The sequence below is a fragment of the Passer montanus genome, unplaced genomic scaffold (assembly GCF_014805655.1).
Source record: "Passer montanus isolate IOZ18808 unplaced genomic scaffold, ASM1480565v1 scaffold205, whole genome shotgun sequence".
NCBI lineage: Eukaryota > Metazoa > Chordata > Aves > Passeriformes > Passeridae > Passer > Passer montanus.
Genome location: NW_024366648.1, coordinates 248,270 through 271,488, shown reverse-complemented (window position 1 = coordinate 271,488; position 23,219 = coordinate 248,270). Strand labels below are relative to the sequence as shown.

General features: G+C 48.3%; 1 protein-coding gene across 5 annotated transcripts in view; it reads left to right on the top strand.

Moving 5' to 3' along the window:
• Nucleotides 1–6: 6 nt before the first annotated feature.
• The window catches only part of IQSEC1 (IQ motif and Sec7 domain ArfGEF 1), a 271,042-nt gene continuing 247,829 nt past the window's right edge, over nucleotides 7–23,219 (top strand). For all 5 annotated transcript variants that reach the window (XM_039708566.1, XM_039708564.1, XM_039708563.1 and 2 more), the window contains exon 1: nucleotides 7–434. In XM_039708566.1, coding sequence (XP_039564500.1) covers nucleotides 169–434 — 266 coding nt within the window. In that variant the 5' untranslated portion in view covers nucleotides 7–168. The remainder of the gene's footprint in view (nucleotides 435–23,219) is intronic.

Below are 23,219 nucleotides of genomic sequence, written 5' to 3'. Positions count from 1 at the left end.
CGCGGGGCCGCCGCCCGCCCGGGCAGCCGCGGCTCTAGGAGGGGACGCGCGGGGCCGCGGGGCGCCGCTTCCCGCCGGGATATTTATTCCTGCCCTCTCGCTTAAGTTGCCAGCGGAGCGCGCTGGCCGGCGCCTGCCCCCCCCGCGCCGCGGAGGTGCGGGGCGGCCATGGAGAGCCCCGCCGAGAACCCCAGCAAGGCGGCCGAGTACCTGAAGGAGCTGAACAAGATTATCGAGACGCAGCAGGAGCTGCTGGAGAAGCAGAAGCGGCGGATAGACGAGCTGGAGCAGCAAGTGGCCAAGTTGTACCACGAAAATGCCTGCCTGCAGGACGAGCATCACCGGCACCTGGCCACATGCCGGCTCCAGCAGGGCGTCCCCCCCGCGCCCCCGGGGGTGCTGAGCGCCATCCAGGAGAACGCCAGGCACGAGAAGTAAGCGCTGTCCGCCTTTCTTTGCCCCTTTTTCGCGCAGGGGGTTTCCCTAGCGGGGGTTTCCCTTCCCTTTCCCCTCCTGCCTTCGGCCGCCCGAAGCTGGCAGCAGCGGGACTCCCTGCGGGGTGTGCCCCGGGCGGCTCGGGGGACAGCCGCGGGCTGCGCAGCGGCGGCCCCAGCCTCCTCGGTGCCCCTGTCTCACTCGCTCCCTGGCCGGGGTCCCGGGGGGTTTCGAGCCGGGGGGATGCCCCGGCTGCCCACGGCGCTCGGGGGATGCCCCGGGCCGAGCCGCGGTACCGGGGCGCTGGGAGCAGCGGGGCGAGCCCTGCCCTTCTCCCCGCAGCGGGGCTATCCGCCTGGGGAGCCGCCCGGCCCCGGGAGGTGCCCGCGGCGCTCCCGAGGAGCGGCCCTTGGCTCCGGCCGCTATCGAAAGTGACCCGGCCCGGGGTCAGTAAACATTGGCCGCTCGCCACCGGCCGGCTGGCCCGGGCCAGCGCCAGCTCGCCCCGTTCGGGCCGCCTTCGCTCGCGGCAGCTATTCCAGCCTCTCTAAGCTGTAATTAATCGTCTGCGTTTCCCCCGCGCTGCGAAAAGCCGCTTAGTTGCGCGGTTCCGAAGCAGCGGGGATTCGGGAATAGCAAGAACTGCGGTCGGCGCTTTCCCGGCGTATTTTTACTTCTGGGAAAGTATTTAAGGCTTGGCTTTCCCGGAGCGGAGTGGGAAAAGCATGCATGGGATTACGAGCCCACTTCGCTGCTTGACACAGCACAATGGGCTGTTTGTGACCCGCCGCGCTCGAATTCCTCGGGTCTATAAATACAGAGGCGGCGGCTCCCGGCCGCGGGCTGCCGGGGATGCCCGGGGTGTCCGGGGTGCCGGTCCCGCTGCGGGAGCGCCGCTCGGGAGCTGCCGGGCTCGGGCAGCCCCGCCGGGCTCGGCAGCATCGCCCTCGGAGAGCGGGCAGGGATGTCCCGGGAGCTCCCGCTGCTGCCGTGCTCGGAGCCGGCGGCGATGCTGCTCCAAAGCAGCCTCTTCTCAGTGCTGCTGTGGAGACTTCAGAAGGGTCGCTGGTGGCTCGGTGTCCTCTTTGCCTGCTCCTGCTCCTTGCCCCTGGCTTCCCTGCCCCTGGAAGGGAAGTGGCTCTGCCTCCTCAGCGCCCTTCTTGCTTCAGCGTTAACGGGGCTTCTTTTTCTGCGATGTAGTTTAGTCTGTTTGATAAACAGAGATGTCTCTCTGAAAGTAAATAGCTCCTTTAATAAACTGGAGAGCATGTTGTCACTTATCAATCAATCAGTCAATCAATCCCTTAAGGAAAAAGAGCTGTTTCCAGAAAACATGGAATATTTACACTAATCCCATCTTTTGCCTCCCTGTCCAGTACCCGAGGATTTCTGTGGCTGTGCTTGTAGTACAAGATGTCAACTCAGCTATCTTGTCCCATTTGTCTCTTGTAAACGACATTACCAAAAATTGTACAAATGGCTTGCCTTGTTTGATAATATTTCTCCTCTGCAGCCCAGGACTCATTTGCAGAGCCCTCCTTGGGCAGGCAGCTCTGGGGACTCGGAGGCTTTTAAGTCTCTTAAGTGGATTTGATGCTGGGATCAGAATTAATCTGGGATATTTATGGCAGAGTTGTATTGCTTTGAGGCATAGCCTGGGGGCTTAGAGGGGGAGCTGGGAGCCAGCCCTGTGCAGCTGGCCGGCCCTTGGCCCACGTGCCTGCCTGGGGAGCTTCAGGGCCACCTTCAGCTGAGCAGGGCTGCTGTTCCCTCTCCTCCAAAATTGTTCTCCTGTGGGAGGGAGCCCCTTCTCTTCTGCAGGTGGCCCTGCCTGCCTGGCTGTGTCACACCGGGCACAGGGGCTGTGGCTGCTGAGGTCCCGTGCTGCCCAGAGCAGGGGCAGCAGCCACCCAGGGCATCTGTTTGTTCTCTGGCTGGATGCAAAAGATGGAGGAAGTCTCCAACTTAGAAAATAGAAAATAATACCCTTGTTTTAAAGGCTTCTCCCAGTTCCCTCAGCTCCCTGGCAGCCCAACCTGCAGGTTCCAGAGGTCTGGAGCTTTGCTCTCAGGAGCTCAGCCTCACTTTCCTAATTGTCCCATTCGCCTCAGGGATGTGTGGGTGGAGCATGAGGATCCCTTGTTTGCTGAAACTCAGTGTCAGGTGCCTGTGATGCTGAAATGTGAGCAGTGACCACTGCTCTTCTTGACACTTTTGTACTGCAAAGCTAAAGATAATGGAATCATTTCTGAGCATGAGGATCCCTTGTTTGCTGAAACTCAGTGTCAGGTGCCTGTGATGCTGAAATGGGCAGTGACCACTGCTCTTCCTGACACTTTTGTACTGCAAAGCTAAAAATAATGGAAACATTTCTGAGGGGAAACTGGGCTTCTCTTAGTCAAATACACCAGGGCTTTTGGAAGTTGTCATGTACCTTGATTTGAACAACTTTTCTAAACTGCCTAGACTCCTGTCCTGCAGCAGCTTCACCTGTGTGAGGAGGCTGTGGCTCCCTGGCAGGGCTCCCATAATGCCAGATGTGGTTAACTTGTATAAAAGGAAGCATGCAAAAGTTATATGAGATTATAGGGCTATGGTTAATAAAAGATAGTAAAGAAACCTGACAAGCAAAACAACAAAATCCCCACAAGTCCTAAAAGTTTTCAGTTCTCACAGTGGAAGGAATATACAGGTGAAGACCATTTAAATAATTTAGAAAAGCTGGTGTAGTTATAGAAATTCTGTAGCTTGTGAGGAGGGGAACTGTTAATGATCCCTGAGACAGACTTCTGGAAGAAAGAAACTCAGTCCAATAATATGTATAGAAATATATAAAAATAACCTGGTTTATGCACTTCCAGAAAATCCCAGAGTGGGAAAAATGTTTCTTTTGTACCAGTTGCTGATGGAAGAAGGGAGGGAGGAGCAGAGGGCTGGGTGAGCAGATGCAGGTGTGCTGCTTGTCCTACAAGGACACACCAAAAAAGGTTTGGGGGCGGTCTCACTAATTTTACAATGATTTGCTGAGAGCAAATCAACATTAAAGTGCACCGGTGGAAGTGAGAGTAGTTGATAACAAGGTTTTGTTAGGTGTGATGAATCAGCATAAGGAAGATAACAATAGGTGTTTAACTCATTAAGGTGTTTAACTCTGAGTTGCATAAGACTAATGTTGAGTGAATCCATTTCATTTAACGTTTGGGAAGCAGCAAGAGCCTCCAGAGATCCTTGGTGTAATTGGATAATGCACTTTTTTTTGGGGGAGGGGGGGTGTAAACCCAAATGCACTGCGTTTTCTCACATCTGTACAAGGATAGTTTTGTGTGTCTGAGAACTCAGCACTGGCCCCTCGCAGCTTAGGGAGGGATGCTTGTGCTCATCCTAATCAAGTTAAAAACTGTGCTGCTTTTCCACGGAGAGGCTGAGCAGGAGGCAGAGCAGAGCTGCCTGCTAAGACAGAGCAGTCGGAAGGGGCTGTGTTTGCAGCTCCGTCTGACTCCTGCACCCGGCCTGGCTGACTTGTTTTTGAGTGAATCCGGGGCTGGTTTTGTTCCCTGGGCCATGGCAGCCCCGGGTCGGAGCTGTAAGGCACCCCCAGAGTCTGGGGGGCTGGGCTCGGAGTGCGGGGCCAGCGTTGTTGCTCTGGTGACAGTCACATGTGGAGGCTGCCTTGTGCCCTACATAGGCGAGCTTGTGACTTGGCCTGTGGCTGCTGCAGCCCCAGCAGCAGCCCAGACAGTGCATCAGTGTAGGGACCGGCAGGGCTTGTTTTCTCTGCCTCCAGAGATGTCCTCTGCTAAGACAGGCTGTCCAAATGACGTAAATCCCATCTCCCTGCCTGCGCCGGCTCCAGCAGCGGCTTGTTTGTGTTCTGTGTGCTCGAGTGCAGGGACCCAGCAGCTGCTCCAGCAGCTCCTGCTTGGGCAGCTTCTGCCTCCTTGGCAGCAGGGATGGAGGTGAAGCGCTGCTGCTGGGTCCTGTTTCTCCAGCAGCTGCTGGGGAAGGGGGGTTTGTAGCTGGAAGTCTGCAGTTCTTACCAGGGATGCGCCCGTCCTGGTTATCTGGCTCAGCATGAGAAATGCATCCATGGGGGAAGCACAGGTTGTGCCCAGGGTGAGCAGGTTATTCCTGCAGGGTGCTGGGTGTGCTGTCAGCTCTGTAGCAGGTAGGGATGATGCAATTCCAGCTTTGAGCAGAAACTTGCACCTTCAAATAACTTAAAAGAATCCTGTTCGCTGCATTTTCAATCCATAACTGGAACAGTGTGACTGCTGAGCCCTGAGAGTGAGGGTTTCACACTGAAGGGAGTGCTTTTGTTTTTGAAGCCCTCATTTTGGGGTCATTATTGTGATTTGGACAGCAGCACAGGGGTGAGCATCCCTTAGAACAGGCATTTGTGGTGCTGGCAGACTGCAGGAAATCAATAGCGTGAGGATGTGTAAGAAGATGTGAACTCGCTAACTAAACTCAGCTAAATTATTTTGGATCTCTGAAATATTGGCAAATTCTGGTACTTAATATCTGCTAAACATTAAGCTAAATGATAACACATAAAGACAAATTCATTTGAAAGCTGATGTGTGCTGTATAATCAATAAACCAAGGCAGGGAGGGGGGTGCCAGGAGCACAGGGATGACAGAGCAGAGTGCTGCTATCAATAAAGTTCCTGGGAATTCAGAGGGGGAAGGGAGAACATGGTCCAGAAAGAGAACAGCAGAAATAAGTGTTGTTTTGGGAGAGAAAAACCATCCTGTGACACAATAGCTTTAAAGACGGTTTTGAAACTTGAGGTAAATATGTCCCATGTAGAGCAGAGCAGTGCTAAAGAATTACCAGGACTTGCTGGATGTGGAATCCTCCTCTGATTGAGCTTTTTATTGTGCTGACACAGAGCACAGCTTTTGAGCTTCCCAACTTTGCAGTTGTGTTCTGAACTTTAAGAACAAAGTGCGTTTTCGTGCTCCTTGCTGCTTTGATAGCTTTCCTTAGGAATTTACTCTCAAGGAAACTGAAAAACACTTCCAGAGATGCACTTCTGGAAAAGATCTGGAAATGTGCATGGGTGCTGGGGCCTGGTGAGCCAGCGAGAGCTGCTGTGATTTCTCAGGGCCAGGTCTGAACATCCCTTCCCTCTCTCCCCAGCCCTCCCTCCAGGCCAGCCTGGATCTCCTGCTCTGTGCACACACGGGTGTGGAGCTCACAGCAGGACACTGCTGGCTGTCCCCACCCAGGGAGGGCAAGGGAAAGCTTCTCCTGGTCTGCAGTGCCAGTCTTTGCTGGGTTTGGCCAGAAAGCACAGCAGCCAGAGGAGCAGGATGGCCCCTGTGGAAGGAGGCTCCCACTGCAGCACCTCGGGCTGTCCTTGGCAGGTTTGGGTTGATGCATCAGCCAATGCTTTTGGGGTCAACCCTAAAAGTCAGCGTTGCTTCTGAGGACCTGAGCTTCCTGCTGGGTGAGGGATGCTGAGCTTTGCCCACTCCAAGTGACAAACCTTTGGGAGGAGCTGAAGAACAGACATGCACATTTCTGAGCCTGGCAGCCTCCTTGCCCTGGTTATTTGCTTAGGAGGACAAGGCTCCTTCAGTCCTTAGGGAAGGTGTGTTCTGGCAAAAAAATCAGTTGCAGCTTTTTTGAAAACCTGAAGCAAAATACAGCACACCCAAAGAAGTGTCTTCAGGAAGAGCTGATTTGAGGGCAGATCACAGAAGCTCTGAAAGAAAAAGCGCCAGGCATTTCAAGGTGTTTTCCTACAGCATACTGATAGGGGACTAAATTATTAACATTGAAATAGTAAATTCTTAAATCCTCCTTGCAAGCAGCATCTCAAAAAGCTTCATTTGATTTTTTAGACCCAGCAGAAGTAGCTGGCTGTTGGTGTGCTGGTCAGTGGGGCTGAGCTGAGCCCAGTGTCTCGTGCCCAGAGTGGGTGCAGAGGCTGTGCCTTCCTCCAGGGATTTCTTAAGGGCAGGAGGAGCAGCCCCTGTTTGATACAGTCTGGTGGCTGTGGTGTGCTGCAGACCCACAGAGCACCCCAGTGCACTGAATGTCCCTGGAGCTCATGGCTCAGCTGGTGCTGCCATCCCCAGTGTGGGCAGAGCTGCCCCAGAGCAGGCAGCCTGTGCCAGGTGGGTCTGTTCCATGTGCTCTGCCCCAGGCTCCTGCGTGCAGGTGCAGCGAGGTCATCCCATGCCAGCCCCAAGGAGGTGTGTGGGAAGCTGCTTAGGTAAGTGGATTTTGCAGGTCAGAAGTAATTCCTGATGTGCAGCCCACACTTGCATTATTCTAATTTGATCCCATCATTCCGACTCAGACCCTCTCTATTATGTTAATTGCACCTTTTTTTGGTGTGTTTTGCAGCCTGCAGATACTTTCAGGCTGTACCTGCCAGCACTCCTGCCTTTCATCTTAGCTCAGCGAGCCCGTGAATGAGGTTGTCATAATTCCTCTCTGCCCGTGTCCCTGCCTAATTGCACTGTTTTTCTCAGCAGAATTGTAGAATTGGAAATGGAGACAGGCTGTGAACCACAGTGTGAGCAGGCTGTGGTGCAGCAGAGCAGCGTGGTTTGAAGAGATGGATGTGATGGTGCATCCTGCTGGCTGCCTGTCCCTGGGCTGCTCTTTTCCCCACTTTCCTTGCTAGGAATTCCTCTCCAGATCCTTCATAGCATTTCTTAAAAATACTGGAATTCTCAGCTGTTGTAGCTACTGTGCTGCAGTGGGAGAGATGCTGGTTTTGCCGTCCAGAAATGTGGGTAGGAGTTGTTGCTTTAATGGTCATTGAGGGCAGGAGCAGGAGGTGTCACTCAGTCCCTCCTGCTGACCTGTTCTCTGCCCTTGGCACAAGGAGCAGGGGCACTGATGGCTCTTTTACAGCTGGGCAAGTCAGAGTTAATGATCTTCTCTTAATGGGCTGCTTAGCTGGGCTGAGAAATGGTTGTGTTAAACAGCACACTTGAGACAAATAAGGCTCTTAAAATCCTGGGTGCCCTCGTGGCTCTAAACCAACTTGTTTGAGTTTAATGATGTTGTTTATGTGGTTTGTGGCAGGAAAAACTAATAATGTTAAAATCAGAGAATGAATCCCAGGCTGGTTTGGGTTGGAAGGCACCATAAATCATCTCATTCCACCCCTGCCATGGCAGGGACACCTCCCACTGTCCCAGGCTGCTCCAAGCCCTGTCCAGCCTGGCCTTGGGCACTGCCAGGGATCCAGGGGCAGCCACAGCTGCTCTGGGCACCCTGTGCCAGGGTCTCACCACCCTCACAGGGAACAGTTCCTAATTCCCAATATCCCTGCCCTCTAGCAGTGTGTCCATTCCCTGTGTCCTGTCCCTCCATCCCTTGTCCCCAGTCCCTCCCCAGCTCTCCTGGAGCCCCTTCAGGCCCTGCCAGGGGCTCTGAGCTCTCCCTGGAACCTTCTCCTCTCCAGGTGAGCACCCCCAGCTCTGCCTGCCTGGCTCCAGAGCTGAGTCTGCTGCGAAGTGGCCAAAATATTTGAAGAGGGTGAAGCGCTGCAGAACAGAGCAGTTTTCCCAGCAGAACCTGGATCCCCGACCCGCAAGTTATTTTCCCGGCTGCTGTGTCCTGTCGGGTGTGGCGCTGTGACCCCGGGGGAGCCTCCATCCCTGCCCATCCCGGTCCCCATCCCTGCCCATCCCCATCCCGGTCCCGGCCGTGCTCCCTCTGCTGGCTCCGCTCTCGCTGCTCAGCTGCAGAGCCACATCTGGAGCGTGGGACGGTCTCTAATGGCAACATCTCCGCTCCTCCTGCGTCTCCCCAGACGTCGGAAGGGCTGCTGCGAGCGCAGCTGAAGATTCATGAGGGAAGTTTTGTCTTGAAGTGCCGAGGGAAACTTTCTTTTCAAGTGGTGCCGTTTTAAAACGAAATAAATTATTCTGCTGCGAGGTATCTGAGTAGACTGAGTGCTACTGCTGTGCTAGATAAGAAAGATGCTGCTACTGAGTAGCTCTCTATAGCGACTGATTGAAATATAATATACATTATTTGCATGTTAATAAGATTTCTAGTCAGACTTCCCCAGCAAACACAAGTGGAGACAAAGGCATGCATGTCATACATCTCTAACTGCAGCACAGCAATTCAGATTTACTAAGTGTGAATTCACTTCATTCTGTAATGAGGCAAAGAAAGCAGCAGGGGAAGGTGGGGAAGCAATCTCGTGGCCTTCTTCAGGGTTTGGGATGCAGCTGGAAGTTTATCAGGGTTTTCCATCTTTGCTGGATTTCTCCTGGCTCACAATGACTGCAGGTGACTTGGGAGCTCTTAATTGCTCATTTTTGGCATGGAGCTATGGGAGGAGCACAGGGAGATTGTCCTCAGACAGGGATTCTGCTGGGGAATCTGAAGCCCTGGTGGAGTTAAATCTGGCCGTGGACATCAAGGACAACAAGAAAGGCTTCTAATGGAATGTCAGTGATAAAAGGAAGACTTGGGAAAACATGGGCCCTGTGCAGAAGGAAGCACACCTGGAGACTGGGACAAGGAGGGGGCTGAGGCCAGGCAGCTCTTCTGTAACCAGAGAATCATCTCTGAAGCTCTGACTGCATCTCCACAAGCAGAGCAGCTGTTGATAATCACTGAGATAAGGAGGGGCACCTTCATTGGGGAGGTGTCAGTGGGGACATGAGTGCCCCACTGCAGGTGAGTGTCCCAGAGGAGCTGGTGGAACCCACCCAGGTGGGAGCTCAGTGCTCAGGGGAAGGCTGGGGCTGGCAGAGCTGAGCAGCAGATTTGGGCCAGCACACCTCAGTGCCTCGCTGGGGCTGGTTACAGCTAAAAAATGGGACACTTCAATATGGGTAAATACTTTAACACGAGTAAATATTTTAATGTGAGGTGGGTAGGACCTCTCTTTGCCTGACTGGTCCAGGCTGCCTCAGTTTCAGAGGTTCACTGCCACAACATTTTGTTTTTCTGTGAATGTAATGGTTCTCGGCTCACACGTGAGGAATGTAAAATCTTGTTTGTTTGTCTTCTGTGTGCTATTAATGGTCCTGGAAATACAGGAAAATGTCAGGGATTCATGTGAGTCATTCCAGACAAATGATTGGCTTCCAGTTCAGGTCCCATCAATCTGCAGCCTTGATCTCTTGGTATGGTTTTCCGAATTTAGAAAGTTATATTTCACTAGAATTAAGGTGATTTTTTGTTTTTTGACAAGTGATAAGAAAGCAAACCCACTTGTAATGGATTGTGCTAGACAGCAATATTCTTTTAGCATAGTTTCTTGGGCAGTGAGCCTTTGGGTGCACCCAGAGCTGTTTGTGAGGTCTGCTCTGGGGATGCTCTTCTTGGTGCTGTGCTGGAGCTGGTGCTCAGAGCAGGGAATTGAAGGGGAAGGTCCATGGCAGGGCAGGGGATGTGAGCTGCCTTGAGTCCTGTGCCAGGGCAGGCTGCAGGTGGGATTCCCCTCCTGTGGTGCAGCTGGGACCTTGTGCTGTGCTGGCTTTGGAGGGACCTCGGGGGACTGCAGAGCCCTGAGCCATCCTTCTGCCAGGGAATTCAGAGAGGAGCAGGCTCAGAAACATTCTACCTCATGGTCCTGTGTTCCTCTCATGGCTTCCTTGTGAGGCAGGCAGGTGTTCCTGTGGAAATTTAAGCATTGCTATTCAAACCCAAAGCACCCTGACAGATCATGATTTTAAATTCTTGGCTCAAGTGCCTGGATCCAGTGGCACCATGAGCCAGGGTGAGTGTGCTCTGTGTTCCAGGCTGCCTTTTTCCAGCTCGTGCTGTGGTGTCCTTCGTGAGCAGGTTGGGCTGATTGTGTGGAAAGTCCTTGTAGTGACAGCAAAGAAATTCAGTTGTGGGAATATCCCCTGGGGGTTTTATTTGCTGCTGGGAGTTCTGATTAATGGCTCTGTGTTGTGGAGAATAGGTGAATTTTGACTTTTCCTTGCATTCCATCTTCCTGTGTAGCCTGTGGCAGAAGAAGAATTTGATTTTGGCTTCAAGCTGGAGAAGCTGAGTGCACTCCAAAGAAATCTGCTTTAGTCTGTTCATCTTGCCTGGCTCTTTGCTTCACCTAGGCAGGACTGTGGGTGGGCATTCTCAAACCCTCAGTATGACTCTTGGTAAAATTCACTGCTAAAGTCAAACCCTCTATCCTGATCTCTTTAAAGGCAAAAATAGCCTCTATCATCTTGTATCTCAATTCATGCACTTAGCTTGGGTGTGTAATGCCACAGAGGTGAGCAGCCTCTAATTACAGGAAGGTAAAGTGGGGATGTCTGACCCTTCCTGGAGGATTTTCCTCTTCATTTAGCACAGCCTTTCCTGGTGCTGATCACCCAAAGAGTGAGGCCCTGCTGTGCAAGGAGTGGGGATGTCTGACCCTTCCTGGAGGATTTTCCTCTTCATTTAGCACAGCCTTTCCTGGTGCTGATCTCCCTGAGTGAGACCCAAAGAGTGAGGTCCTGCTGTGCAAGGGGGGCTGGGAGCTCATGCAAATGAACCAGCTAGATTTGAATAAGGAAAAAAAAATAAAAATCTGTATTCAGCTTTCAGGCTTGGTTCTATTTTAAGCTTTTAATTGAGTCCACCACTTCTTGAGTGCTTGAGGTTGTCAAGGGTTGAGAGAATGACTTTGTCTTTCAGGAGGGGAGGAAGCTGACTTTATTCCAGGTTTGCTGAGGTTGTGACACCAGTGCTACACAGAGTTAGTGCTGACGTGGAGCACTCCCCCGGCCTGGTGGGCTGTGTTTGGGCTGTGCCAGTCAAGTGCTTGGAGATGAAAGTGCCAGGTGTGGATGGGAGGAGAATCAGGGGTAAAGGAACTTACCTGTGACCTTTTTTCCAAATGGCTTGGGAGGAAAACTTTGAAGGCAGTGATCTGAGACTGTGCATGGAATTCAATAGCTGCTCCTGGCTTGCATTGCAAAGGAATTCTAAAAGGGTGATAAAAACTACTTCACATAAGGTAGGAGAAACCTCTTGAATCAAAGGTCAAGAGTTCCTCCTGCTCATATTTATTTCAAGTGGCATGCAGCTTGCCATGCCCATGCCAGGGTCCCGTGACCATGCCCTGCTGTAGATGGAGCTCACCTTAGTGCTGATTTAATATTTAATCAGAGCCTGATGTGCAGGTGACTGCAACTGAAGGAGAGAGGCGGGGAAATTAATTTCTGCTCCTGCTTTCCCCAGTTGCCAGGGTTGTGCCTTACAAATTTCCTGGCCTTTGGTGCTTAAAAAAGAGAATGGTTGGGCTTGGATCTGGATTCTGTGTTGAGCAGCACAGGTTGCTTTTATTCCTAAAAAGGAGATTTGCTGAAATCTCTTCAGGGCACTGAATGGGGTTTTGGTTGTGCACGAGTGCTGCAGCAGTGCAGTCCTGTGCTGCATTAACATGGGTGGTGGCTGCAGCCCCAGGGGATCACTGCAGGCTGTGCTCTCTGTGGAGTGTCCCTGTGTCCCCCTGGACCTGCTGACGTTCCTGGGCAGGGCTGTGGGAGCTCTGGGGCTGCAGAGGTGAGCTCAGGAGCAGCTCAGTGTGTGAGCACACATCCCTCAGTGGGGTCTGCTGGAGCCTGGGCAGGGCTCAGGGCTGTCCAGGGGGATCAGTGACACCTCAGGGTCTGCAGGGGGACTTCATGCCTTAGAGGAAGGAAAAAGTCTTTGGAAAAGTGGAGAGAACATCATGGTTTGCATGTTTTTTCCTACTCTCTGCTCTCCTTCAATATAGTGACAACTTTAGGGTGGTAGAAATGTGCCTGTCTTGGAACTCATCACTGAGAGCCACCTGCTGCTATTGGTGCTCCAAAATAGATACCAGGCTCTCATCTCACAGGGTATTTTTTATGTGCTGGGAGTGATTTTTTTCCTCCCTTCCTTACCTGCCTTTTTTCCACCCATCTGACAACTTCCTCCAGCGATCTGATCTCCACCCAGGTGCATCTGATGAGAGCAGCTCCTGCTCAGGGGGATGAGGGTTCTCTGCCCTCTCTCCCGCTTGCTCTGAAAGCAAGAAAGGATAATGCTTTAAAACACATTGCAGAGTTATGTAACTCCTTGAGGAAAGTGCTTCCCAGCGCTGAGCTCTCCTTATTATGTAATGTGATACATCACCAGAACTTGCTGACATAAGCCATGATCTTCACCTCCACTTGCTCGTGAAAAACCTGTTATTTCCCTGACCTCACTTGGCTCTGAGGACTGTGGGCACTTTTAGGACCTCGTTGGAGTATTTTACTCTGGAGTAAGGAAAGCTGCTGGCAAATCAGGTGCCAGTCTGAGCTGCCTGCTGAGGGAGTGCTCTGTGTGGTCTGAGTCTGTAGCTTTGCTCCTCTGACACTGCTCTTGTTTTAAGTGTTTTTTTGCATCTAAACAGGTCCTTCCCAGGCTTTGAGCAAGGAGCAGATGTGGTCTGAGTCTGTAGCTTTGCTCCTCTGACACTGCTCTTGTTTTAAGTGACTTTTTGCATCTAAAACAGGTCCTTCCTAGGCTTTGAGCAAGGAGCAGTGGTGGTTTCTGTGTGGCATGGCATGACCCTCTCAGGCTGTTTGAATCAAGAGCTGTGAGTGAAGGAAATCATTGAACATCTCTGAATGAGATGAAGAAGTCCTGTTCCAGCTAATGGGATTTAATTGGGAATATACTTCACTCATGCTAACAATGCAATGAACCTTGGCATCACCAGCTGTGAATAAAGCTGGTCACTTGTTTTAAAATTTTAAAAGTTTAATAGTAATAAAATAGTTATAAGAATAGTAATAAAAATTAGAGCAATAATAATTTGGACAGTCAGAGTTAGGACAAAAAAGGACAATTAAAAAAAAGCAAAGAATTATGGACGTCCAGATGCTTTTTTCCTCAAAAAAGCACGTCCTCTAACAAAGGATTGGGACAATTAAAAAAAAGCAAAGAATTATGGACGTCCAGATGCTTTCCTCCTCAAAAAAGCACGTCCTCTATCAAAGGATTGACCCTTAAAAGCAACAGCCTGTTGCATATTCATATATTTCATACATGATGCAAATATTCTTTTCAAACAAAGGGTGTTTTCTGGTTATTGTCAATGTCCTCCCTCGTCTTGTAAATCAATTGTCTTGGTCCCTCAAAGTCTGGTTCTTCCCGATAAGGAGGCAATAATTATTCTCTTGGATTTTTGGTGTCTTGTTGCTGTTATCTCTCCTTGAGCTAGTTAGAAAAAGTATCTTGCATCGCATAGTTTCTGTAGCCTAAAACTATATTCACCACACTGCTTAAAAAGATTAGTACAGCACTACAAAAAAGGATTAATACAACATAACTTTCCAACGTAACACATATAGTATTCATTTTAACCTTTGCAAAAAGCCAATCATATAATATGCATTTTTCACACCAACATACTTAACTAACCTTACAAAGGTACCTGGCAAAGGTCACCAGAGCTTTGCTTAATGATTCAGCTCGTGCAGGTCTGGAACTTGGTCAGTCTTTGTGCATTGTGCTGATTTATGCTCTGGTGTTCTGTCTAGGAATAGATTGTGTGAAGTGGCTGTTCAGCAGCCTGCTGTTGTATAATAAATGCCATGGAACTGGTGTGACAGGCTCTGTGACTTTGGGGTCCTCAGAAGACTGACCAGTAATCACAGCTGGCTCTGTTTCCCCCAGGGACTGTTATGGACTGGAACAAGCTTAACACTCAAAGCTTTTTGAGCCAAACCCTTCAAGCTTTCTTTTAAAACCCTTACAAAAGGACCTAGAAAGAGCATTTAGAGACAAATAGCCAATTTGTAAGCCATCGTGCTCCTTGGTAGCTGAAATGCCAACAAAATATCTCAAATTGATGTCACCTGCTCAACTGAGCACAGGATTTCCACTTTGCTGCCTGTGCTGAGTGGTTCTTTGGGCTGCTGGAGTTAACTGGGCAGGAGTCCCAGGAGGCAGGAGCTGCTGCTGGTAGGGATCTCCTGACTGCCACAGATCTGCTTCCTCCCAAGGGATGGGACTCTGCCAGGAAGTCTGCCTGAATAACTCATGTCCACTACAGATCACCTTCACCAACTGGAATATTTTCTGTAAGGCAGGGAAAGTAACAGGAGAGACTCAAGTGTGCTGCTTCTTGACTTTCTGCCAGCTGCTCAGGGAGTGAGTTTTACTAGAATTCTTGGTCAGAATCAACACATCTTTCTTTAACTGAAGCAGGTTGCTTTTATTTCTGAAAAGCAATGTCAGTGTGGGGTAGCTTGATCTCCATGTGCTCAGTTCCTGGGAGATGGAGAACTCAAATCCCTAATTAGCTGTCTGTTTGAAAGAAGTCAGACTTCTGAGTTGCAATAATAGTATTGTCTGGGATGTGGAAACAGCCAAAATCAACAACAGGGCCTGGGGATGGGGAAGCTTGGGATGCTGTCAAAGCTGGTAAGTTCTCTTTTCTCTTGCCTAATTCTGTGTTGGATCTGAAATGTGGAGGTGCTGGTGCTCTGCCCATGCACTTGAGAAGGTGTGAATAAAGAAGGGTTGAATGCCTGAGCTGCTGCTCTGCAGCTCCAGACCTCTTGGGGGATAACTGGAATGGGATGTCTTGTAAAGAACACAGGATGGGAGAGCTGGGAATGCTCACCTGGAGAGGAGAAGGTTCCAGGGAGAGCTCAGACTCCCTGCCAGGGCCTAAAGGGGCTCCAGAAGAGCTGGAGAGGGACTGGGGACAAGGCATAGAGGGACAGGACACAGGGAATGGCTTCCACTGCCAGCGGGCAGGGCTGGGTGGGATATGGGGAAGGGATTGTTCCCTGGCACAGGGTGCCCAGAAAAGCAAGTTGTTCTGTTATTCCTCAGTGTTAAAAAAAATCCTGTCTCAAAATACCCCATCTCCCAACCAGAGCAGGTAGCAGGCTAAATTATTTATATTTTGAATTTATGATGTCCCCTTTCATGGCAGCATTTGGAGAACAAGTGACTTTGTTCTTGTTGTGAATTTCTCTTTCTAGTGACCAACTCCTTTCTCTGATAGAAAGGCTGAGGCTCTTCTTGTAAACCCTGGTGCTCTTGGGGCATTTCCTCATTTAGAGCAGAGCCCTTCTCCCTGTTCAGCTGGAGAGCAGAGCTTTGGGAGGATTCCTGCCATCCTTGCTCAGCTCCTCTAGAAGCACTACTGATACCTCTCCCAGATTTAACGTTGGCTTTGCTGAGCTTTCCTAACCTCCAGGAGTTTATATTTGGGGTCCATCTGTTAGCTTGGCCTCACATGACAATTCTGTACAGGCTTTTCACTTCCTTCATGGGGATGTGAGTTACTTTACATTTATTTTCAAACTTAACACCAATGTCTAATTCTTCTGATGTCTCACTACCCACGGAGCTGCAGATATTTTTATTTACTTGTGACCAGTAATCCACTGGTGAGCATCAAAGTCCACATTGAAGGCTTCCTGTTGGTAGGACAGGATTACAAACAGCAGAAGGCAGCTGCACAGCACCAGCTCATTAACCATTAATTATGATATTCCTGTGTAAAACACTTGCTTTAGGGCTTGCTGCTTCGGTAGCTCTGGGAGAAGGCTGCTGCTGAGGTGGCTGGGTTATGCTCTGCACCTCTGACAATGTGATTTTTCATGCTGCAGCCTGAGCTGAAGGAATACATCACTGCAGCCTTACTTAAGGCAACTGAAAAACCCAGCCCTGCTCACTCACTTCCTTTGATAGCAAGAAAAAAAAAATCCTGTTTCCCTTCATGAAAGTAATGTGGACAATAATTTATACTTTGGAAAACCTGCCTTCCCATTATGTGCTAGTTTTTCTTAAAAAGCCCAATAAACACAAAAAAACCCCAAACCAACTAAAAAGCCCCAAAGCAAACAAGCAAACAAAAAAACCCCCAAACAACCCAACCCTCAAACTCAAAAATCTCAGATTCTGGTGGCTTTTCACACCTTGTGCTTTATTTTACCTTAATCAACCAAAGGTGGCAGAACAGCCATTGACATCCTTTTGTCCTTCCTCACCCAACAGAATATTCTGTGGTGGTTGCACAATTTGAGTTTGTGCTAAATATAGCACGGGGAGTGCTGAAGGAGGAAATCAGGTGTGTCTGCCTTGGACACCTCTCCCTGCTCCCAATTCTCCTGGAGCATTCATTTCCCATCTCATCCCTCTGCACTCCCTGTGCTGCCTGGGGAAGCTCATTCTGATCAAGGTGAGGTTGAAAAATGAGCTCGAAGTGTTTTGGCTGCCTGGGAGCATCCTCACTGCAATTCTGGATGTTTCTGGCTGTGTTGTTTCTCTGCTGCCTTTTTGTGCTGGGATGTGAAGCCTGCCTGGATCAGAGGCAGGAGGGGTGGGGATGCCCCAGCTGCTCTTTTTCCACTCAAAGGAAATGGACTTTTAGAGCTTTGCAAACAAGAGTGATATGGCACAACTTATGAGTTGAGGCAGTGAAAATGAGCTGCAGTGAGATTTCATGTTGATATTTTTGTTTGTTTGTTTTTTAATCTATTTTAATGTAATATCTACAGTGTATTTGACTAAGCAGTCCATTGGACCTTGGGTTTTTTAGGAATTATCCAAATACAGTTTTACTTTAGAAAGCCTTTAACAGCCTTCTACACAGCAGCCACATTATATTTACCAGTTGGATTTTCTTCTGCTTTTGGACATTTAAGTACTTCAAGTTGAAGGTGGGTTTTTTTGTGTTTTTTTTTTTTTTTTTTTTTTTTCTTGGAGAACAATTTACAACACATATTTACAGTGAGTTCAGGTACACTGGCAGCTCTGTGTTTTTAGAATTGTATTGTTTTTTTTTCCTTGGAGAACAATTTGCAACAGATACTTACAGTGAGTTCAGGTACACTGGCAGCTCTGTGTTTTTTAAATTTTTTTTTTTTTTTGTTTTGTTTTTTTTGTTTTTTTTTCCTTGGAGAACAATTTGCAACAGATACTTACAGTGAGTTCAGGTACACTGGCAGCTCTGTGTTTTTAGAATTGTATTTTCTTGATGTTTCCTTTATTTTGATGATACTTATTTTGAAATCTGGTGAGATCCAGCAAAGGGACAGACTTCTTTGAGTGGAGCTACCTGCAGTTGTGGGGAGCTGCTGTTCTAATTCAGAAGTTTTTGCTAATATACAACACTTAAAGCACACAATGAATTTAAAGGAAATTCACAACTGGGTTATTCTGAGAACAATCTTAGCACTGCAGTAGAAAAGAGCACAGCACAGAGTTTGCTGTTACTTGGACTTAATGACTTAAAAAAGAACTAAAAAACCCCTACCTCCCAACAAAGCAAAATGAATTGCTGTCTGATCTCTTGTTTATAATTAAGTAAATGGATCAACCTGAAGCACTAAGAAGCATGGCAGGTTTAGCCAGGGCTCTGAGGCCAGTGCTGCTGACAAAGCATCAGGATATTCATTAAATTGCTGAGCCTGTATTTCCTTTGTTGCTCGAGCTGCCAGCAGAATTCCTGAGTAGCCACGAGTGGCTGGTTTGACTTGCAGCTCTCTGTGCTGTCACAGGAGTGCTGGAGATGGCAGATTTGGCCCTGATCCATGGGAGGCAGCTGGGAGGGTCTGTGCCACACTCTGAGGGAGTTCTGCCATTCACATCTCGGGAGTGCTGCTGAAATTCCAGTTCCATGACGTCGGCGTAGAGAACCTACTTATAGCACCAGTGCTGACTGCTGGAACCATCTGCTGCTGGATCCTGGCATTAGTGAAGAGCTTGTTCTTTATGTGAGAACGGGAAGAAAATCCTCCCGGAACAGCCAGCCTGGAAAGCACAGGACTTCCCCCTCTTTCCTCTCCTCCCTCCCAAAAAGGGATTCAGAGAACCCAACTGTACATGCCACGTGAAACACAATTAAAAGGGTTTTGTGGCTTGAGTCTCATCTTGCTTGGAACACATCCTCTGGTATTTTTAATCCCAAGTCAAAACTACTACTGGGTTCCTGCCACCAGTGCTGGAAAGGATGTTCTAAGGAGAGGATCAGGAGTGGTCTCCAGGCTTTGTTTACATCTGGTTTTGTGCCCACCCCAGTGAAAGATGAGGCTGTTGGAAAGCCTGCTCACTTTCTGAGAGGTGCTGATGCCTTACATTTTAGCTTTCATATTTTCCAGATTCTGTCCTGCATTAGTGCGTAACTGTGAACTTCATATAAATTGTTAGCAAGTTCTCCTCACAGCTCAGTCACACAAAACAATCCTTTTCCAGCCCCAGAACCAAGGACACCATTACAGCTTTGGGCCCAAAAAGTGCAGACAACAAGGAATTGAGGAGAGCAATCTGGGAGGGGGGGACTGCATAACCTGGAGCTGGAATTGCACCAAATTTATAAAAGTGTGAAAACTCGTGACCCATCATCCATCTCGGGTGTAGCCACGGCCAGGCGCTTGCACTGCCCAAGGTGCATCCTTTGAAGGCCTTTTAATGAATCCCTGCTTTCTTCTTTAGCACTGGCCAGCCTCTCCAGGCATCAGTGGGGTGCAGCCCTGCCTTCAGCTGAGGGATGGCTCTGAATGTCAGTCATTAGCTGAGGCTGTTGCTCTTGTTCTCATTCCCGTTGCCTCCCTCAAATACCTGGAGCACACGATAGGCTGTTCTCCTATTTCTGCCTCTCAGGACTCAGGAAGGGATCACCTTTCTGCACTGAAATTCTGGGCTTGCTTTATAGACTCATACAAGCACTGGGCCAGGTAACATCTGTTTGTCCAAACAAATAACGTGAGGACACTTTGTTCTAATTCTTAATTTCTTCTGATTCTGTTAGATGTTTCCCTCATACCATGTTCTTCAGGTCATCTTTCTCTGATCTTTTTGAAATTGTCATGCACTGATGCCTCTTCTCAGGTTTGGCTGTGTTCTTACAAGTGTAACGTGTTATAAAAACCACGTGTGGTAGATCAAGGGAATAAATATGATATCAAATAAATATAGTAGCTTTTATTTGTAGATGTTGACTTAGCTTTATTTGGAAGAGATTACAGTTCTCTTACCCCAGCAAAATTGAAATACAGTGTTGATATTGAACTAATGATTCTTATCTGTGTGTTCTGGTAGATTATGAGCTGCTTTTATGTGCCTTTTATAGACCCTGCTCCTGCTTCCAGATCGTGTGTTTCAGGGCCATGAAGTGTAACCTGACGTGGTAAATCAGCTTAGCTCTGGTCTGGCTTGCACAACACGGGATGAGGATGGATTTCAAATTTAATAATGTTGAATGACATCAAGTCCTAGCAAGCTCCTGACTGTCACTCCTTGCAAATGGCTTTATTTGGCTTGTAATTGATGCTTGAGGTAATTAGTGCACACTGCAGGGTGTTATCTGAATTCTCAGGGTTGATCAGCAGGCTGAGTGTCAGCAGTGTGGAAGCACATCTTGGTTCAGAAGCATGAAAAGGATATTTTGGAGCCTGGCACTAATGGGTTCTTCATACAAACCTGCACAGCTTTGCTTGGAATTTTAGGAGTAATGTCATGATTGGCTTTTCTGTCCCTTACCAGAGCTGCAGACGGGAAGTGGGGAGCTGTTTTTCAGTAACAGAGCAGGGGTTTATCCTTGATGTAGGAGCCTGTGTAGCTGTGCTGGAATCTCACAATGGATGTTTGCAAATTACCCAGCTTTAACACTTGCCTAGGAAATGTGTTTAGGAACCCACTTTGTCTTTGAAACTGGGATGGTGTTTGAATAATTTAATGTACTCTGAAATAGAAAACTGAGACTGCTCTGCTCTGCTGGAGGGGCTTTTCTGGGGAGTAAAATGCTCAAAAGATGGGGCTGACCTCACAACTCTTCTGTATTTCTCTTAGAGCTGTGAAGATAACTGCTTAGGGCTTTAAAGGAGCTGGGGCTTCTGAATTGCAGGCTGTAAGTTCATGTGTGGCTTGTTAGGAATAAATGCTCCCGTGCAGTTCCTTTAACAGTTTGATTCTAAGTGTTCAGTTTCTGTCCTGCCAAATTCGTTTGAAGCTCAGCATCAGGCACTGCTAAGCTTTGCTAATCCTTCAGAAACATTTAAACTGCACACAGGTAGTTAATGAAGTCAGTGGGACTACTGGAAGCACTGCATTTAAGGGTTCTGCTGAATTAGGATGTGCATTTTCCAGGGATAACCAAGAAATGCTGGCACTGCCCCGTTCATCTGCCTGAGGGCTCTGCACCATTATTGTCCTTCCCGTGCAGAGCACTCAGCAGACACGAAGCATGCTGGTGCACTCTAGAACTGAAGGAGAAAAGATAATAAACCAATTGTAAAAAGCTTCAAACCTCTGCATTCTGTTCCAAATGCATCTCTGCAGCCTCTGGCTGAATCTTCTGTGGAGGGAAGCCAGGCTGTGGCCAGGAGGGGAGCCAGGGCCAGCTGTCAGGAGGAGAAGCTGGCAGCTGGGAAGTGTTTTACAATAATTGTGTGGGGAGCGTGCAGGAGAGGCTCTCCTGACTGCCCTGTCCATAGATGTCCTTTCAGCACATCGTGGAATTAGTGAAATGAGATAGATTCACACTGTTGTCAGAGGAAGCACAAGTTAAGGACTGGGGAAGGAAGAGGGTAAAGATTGTCATGCAGAGGAAATGGGAATGCTTGTCAAATCTGACAATATTGAATATTTGAACTTCCACGTACTGCAGACATGGTTTAGAACGCCAGCCCTGCTGAGAGGATCTTTCAGGCTGGGTTTTTGATATATTTTGCTGTGGCACACACTAGATTTTCATGCTTCTCTGGGGGAAAATGTTTGGCTTGCAGTGCAGTGCCGCAAGTGAGAGACTCGCCCCTGTTTTTATTTGTGAAGGAGCGTATTTTGCTGAAGGCTCTGCCAAAACCCTGCCATGTTCAGGGCAGGAGTGCGGGGACAGGGGCTCAGTTTAATGGATTTCTAGGGAAGCTACTGATTTCCTCACTGCAAAGCTCAGGTTTAACAGATAGGGCTCTTAAATTTCAGCACAATTGATCAGTTCAGCAGAAGCACTGGGGTTACTGCAGTTTTTAAAAATCAGTAAATCCTCACCAGCAGCATGAGCAACAGCAGCATTTACAGCTGAAGTACAAATAACTCCTTAATGGGACAGCATTGAATTCTCATTTTTTTACTTGCTGAGATAGACTTTTATTAAATAGTCAGCTTAATAAAGTGAGTTCATCTGTTCTGTATCAGATGCCAATGCTCAGCTTGTGATATCTTTTTGTCACCTCTCTTCCCAGGGCCCCACCCCAGGGTATAAATCTCACTCAGCAGGCTTTGGAGCAGCCCTGGAATGCCCTGGCTCAGGTGATCTCCAAGCAGTTTATGACCTAAGCATTATCCAGGTTGCAGCAGTGGATGTTTGCAGGGCTCCCCGGGGCAGTGACGTGATGAGCTCTTGTGTTATGTCACCGTGACCCATTTCTGGGTTCCCTCAGCTCACCAGCAGCTCCCAGGGCACCACTGCAAGGTTATTTAAATACCATCATTTGCAACCTGTGCAAAGCTCTGCATCAGGTGAGAATAATTAAATGGCTATAACTGTGATTCAAGTGGAACCAGGGCAATTTAAATTGATTTGGTGGTTGTTAAGACTGAACTTTCTGTGGCACTTTGGGCACTCCAGTTGTAATTACACTTTGAAGGGGCCGTGTGTCCATCTCCAGCTGTTACTCACCTTGTCACAGGGCTGTGCCCACATGAGGTGTGACTGATCCCATTTCCCAGTTGTGTCTGGGGGTGGCTGCCCAAGGAGCTGTGGCTGTACCTGTGTGTGCCCAGTGTGAGGGCTGAGCCAAGACAGGGCTTTGGCTGTGCTTAAGCTGTGCCTGGGTGAGCAGTAACACAGCCTTGGGAGGGGAGGGTAGAAGTCTGCCCAGTAGCTGACAACAAATCTACCTTCTCTTCCCAAAAAATGTAAGGGTTATATTTTATTTAAATTTTTATTTTGGTGGTAGTGGGAGTTTAAAGAAACTGAAAGAGGGAAACCTAAAAGCAACCTTGTCAAACTGTCAGCTTTGCTGCATTAAACCAGACTCTCATTTCTAAGGTTGTAGATGAACTTCTCAGCTGTCCTCAGGAAAAGAACAGCTTTCAGTTTGTTTGTGGTTGTAGCCTGCCTGAAGATAAAGGTGAGCTAAAGAGGATGTGGAACTGGCAGTGCTGGCTTCATGGTTGGACTCAATGATCTCAGAGGGCTTTTCCAGCCTTAGCCATTCTACAATTTTTTTTCCCCTCCTTCACTTATTAAAATAAAAAACATAACCTGAATGCTCTCTCAGCATAAAATTCTGTTTAGGTTGGACTCAATGATCTCAGAGGGCTTTTCCAGCCTTAGCCATTCTACAATTTTTTTTCCCCTCCTTCACTTATTAAAATAAAAAAACATAACCTGAACACTCTCTCAGCATAAAATTCTGTTCGATCTTTAAACCCATGCATAAATTGTTTTTCTTTGTAAGCAATCCCTGATAACACCAGATTAGCAGGGCTGTTTCTCTGCTTTGTTCCTCCACCTGTGCCATAGGACACACTGGTATTCCTGAGCAAAACTAGTGTCACAATATGGATTCTTAGGGTGATGGAAGAAAAAATTATTTTTGTGTTACAAATGGCTGTGATTTTTCTATATCCTTGTATAATTATAGCTGAAGTTACTGTATAAAGTGGGATTTGATTTTTAAGCTGAAAATTGGATGCATTTGGAAACAATTTAAATTTTCTTAATATAATCCAATTTTATTTATGCAGGTATAGTTTAAATGGCACTTGGAGTAACAGTAGGTGCTGTATCTCCTTTGATTCTTTATAGCAGGAAAATAGTACTTCACTGAGGTGTTGTCTAAGAACAAGCGGAAGAGATTTGAGTCCAGGATGTGCTTTT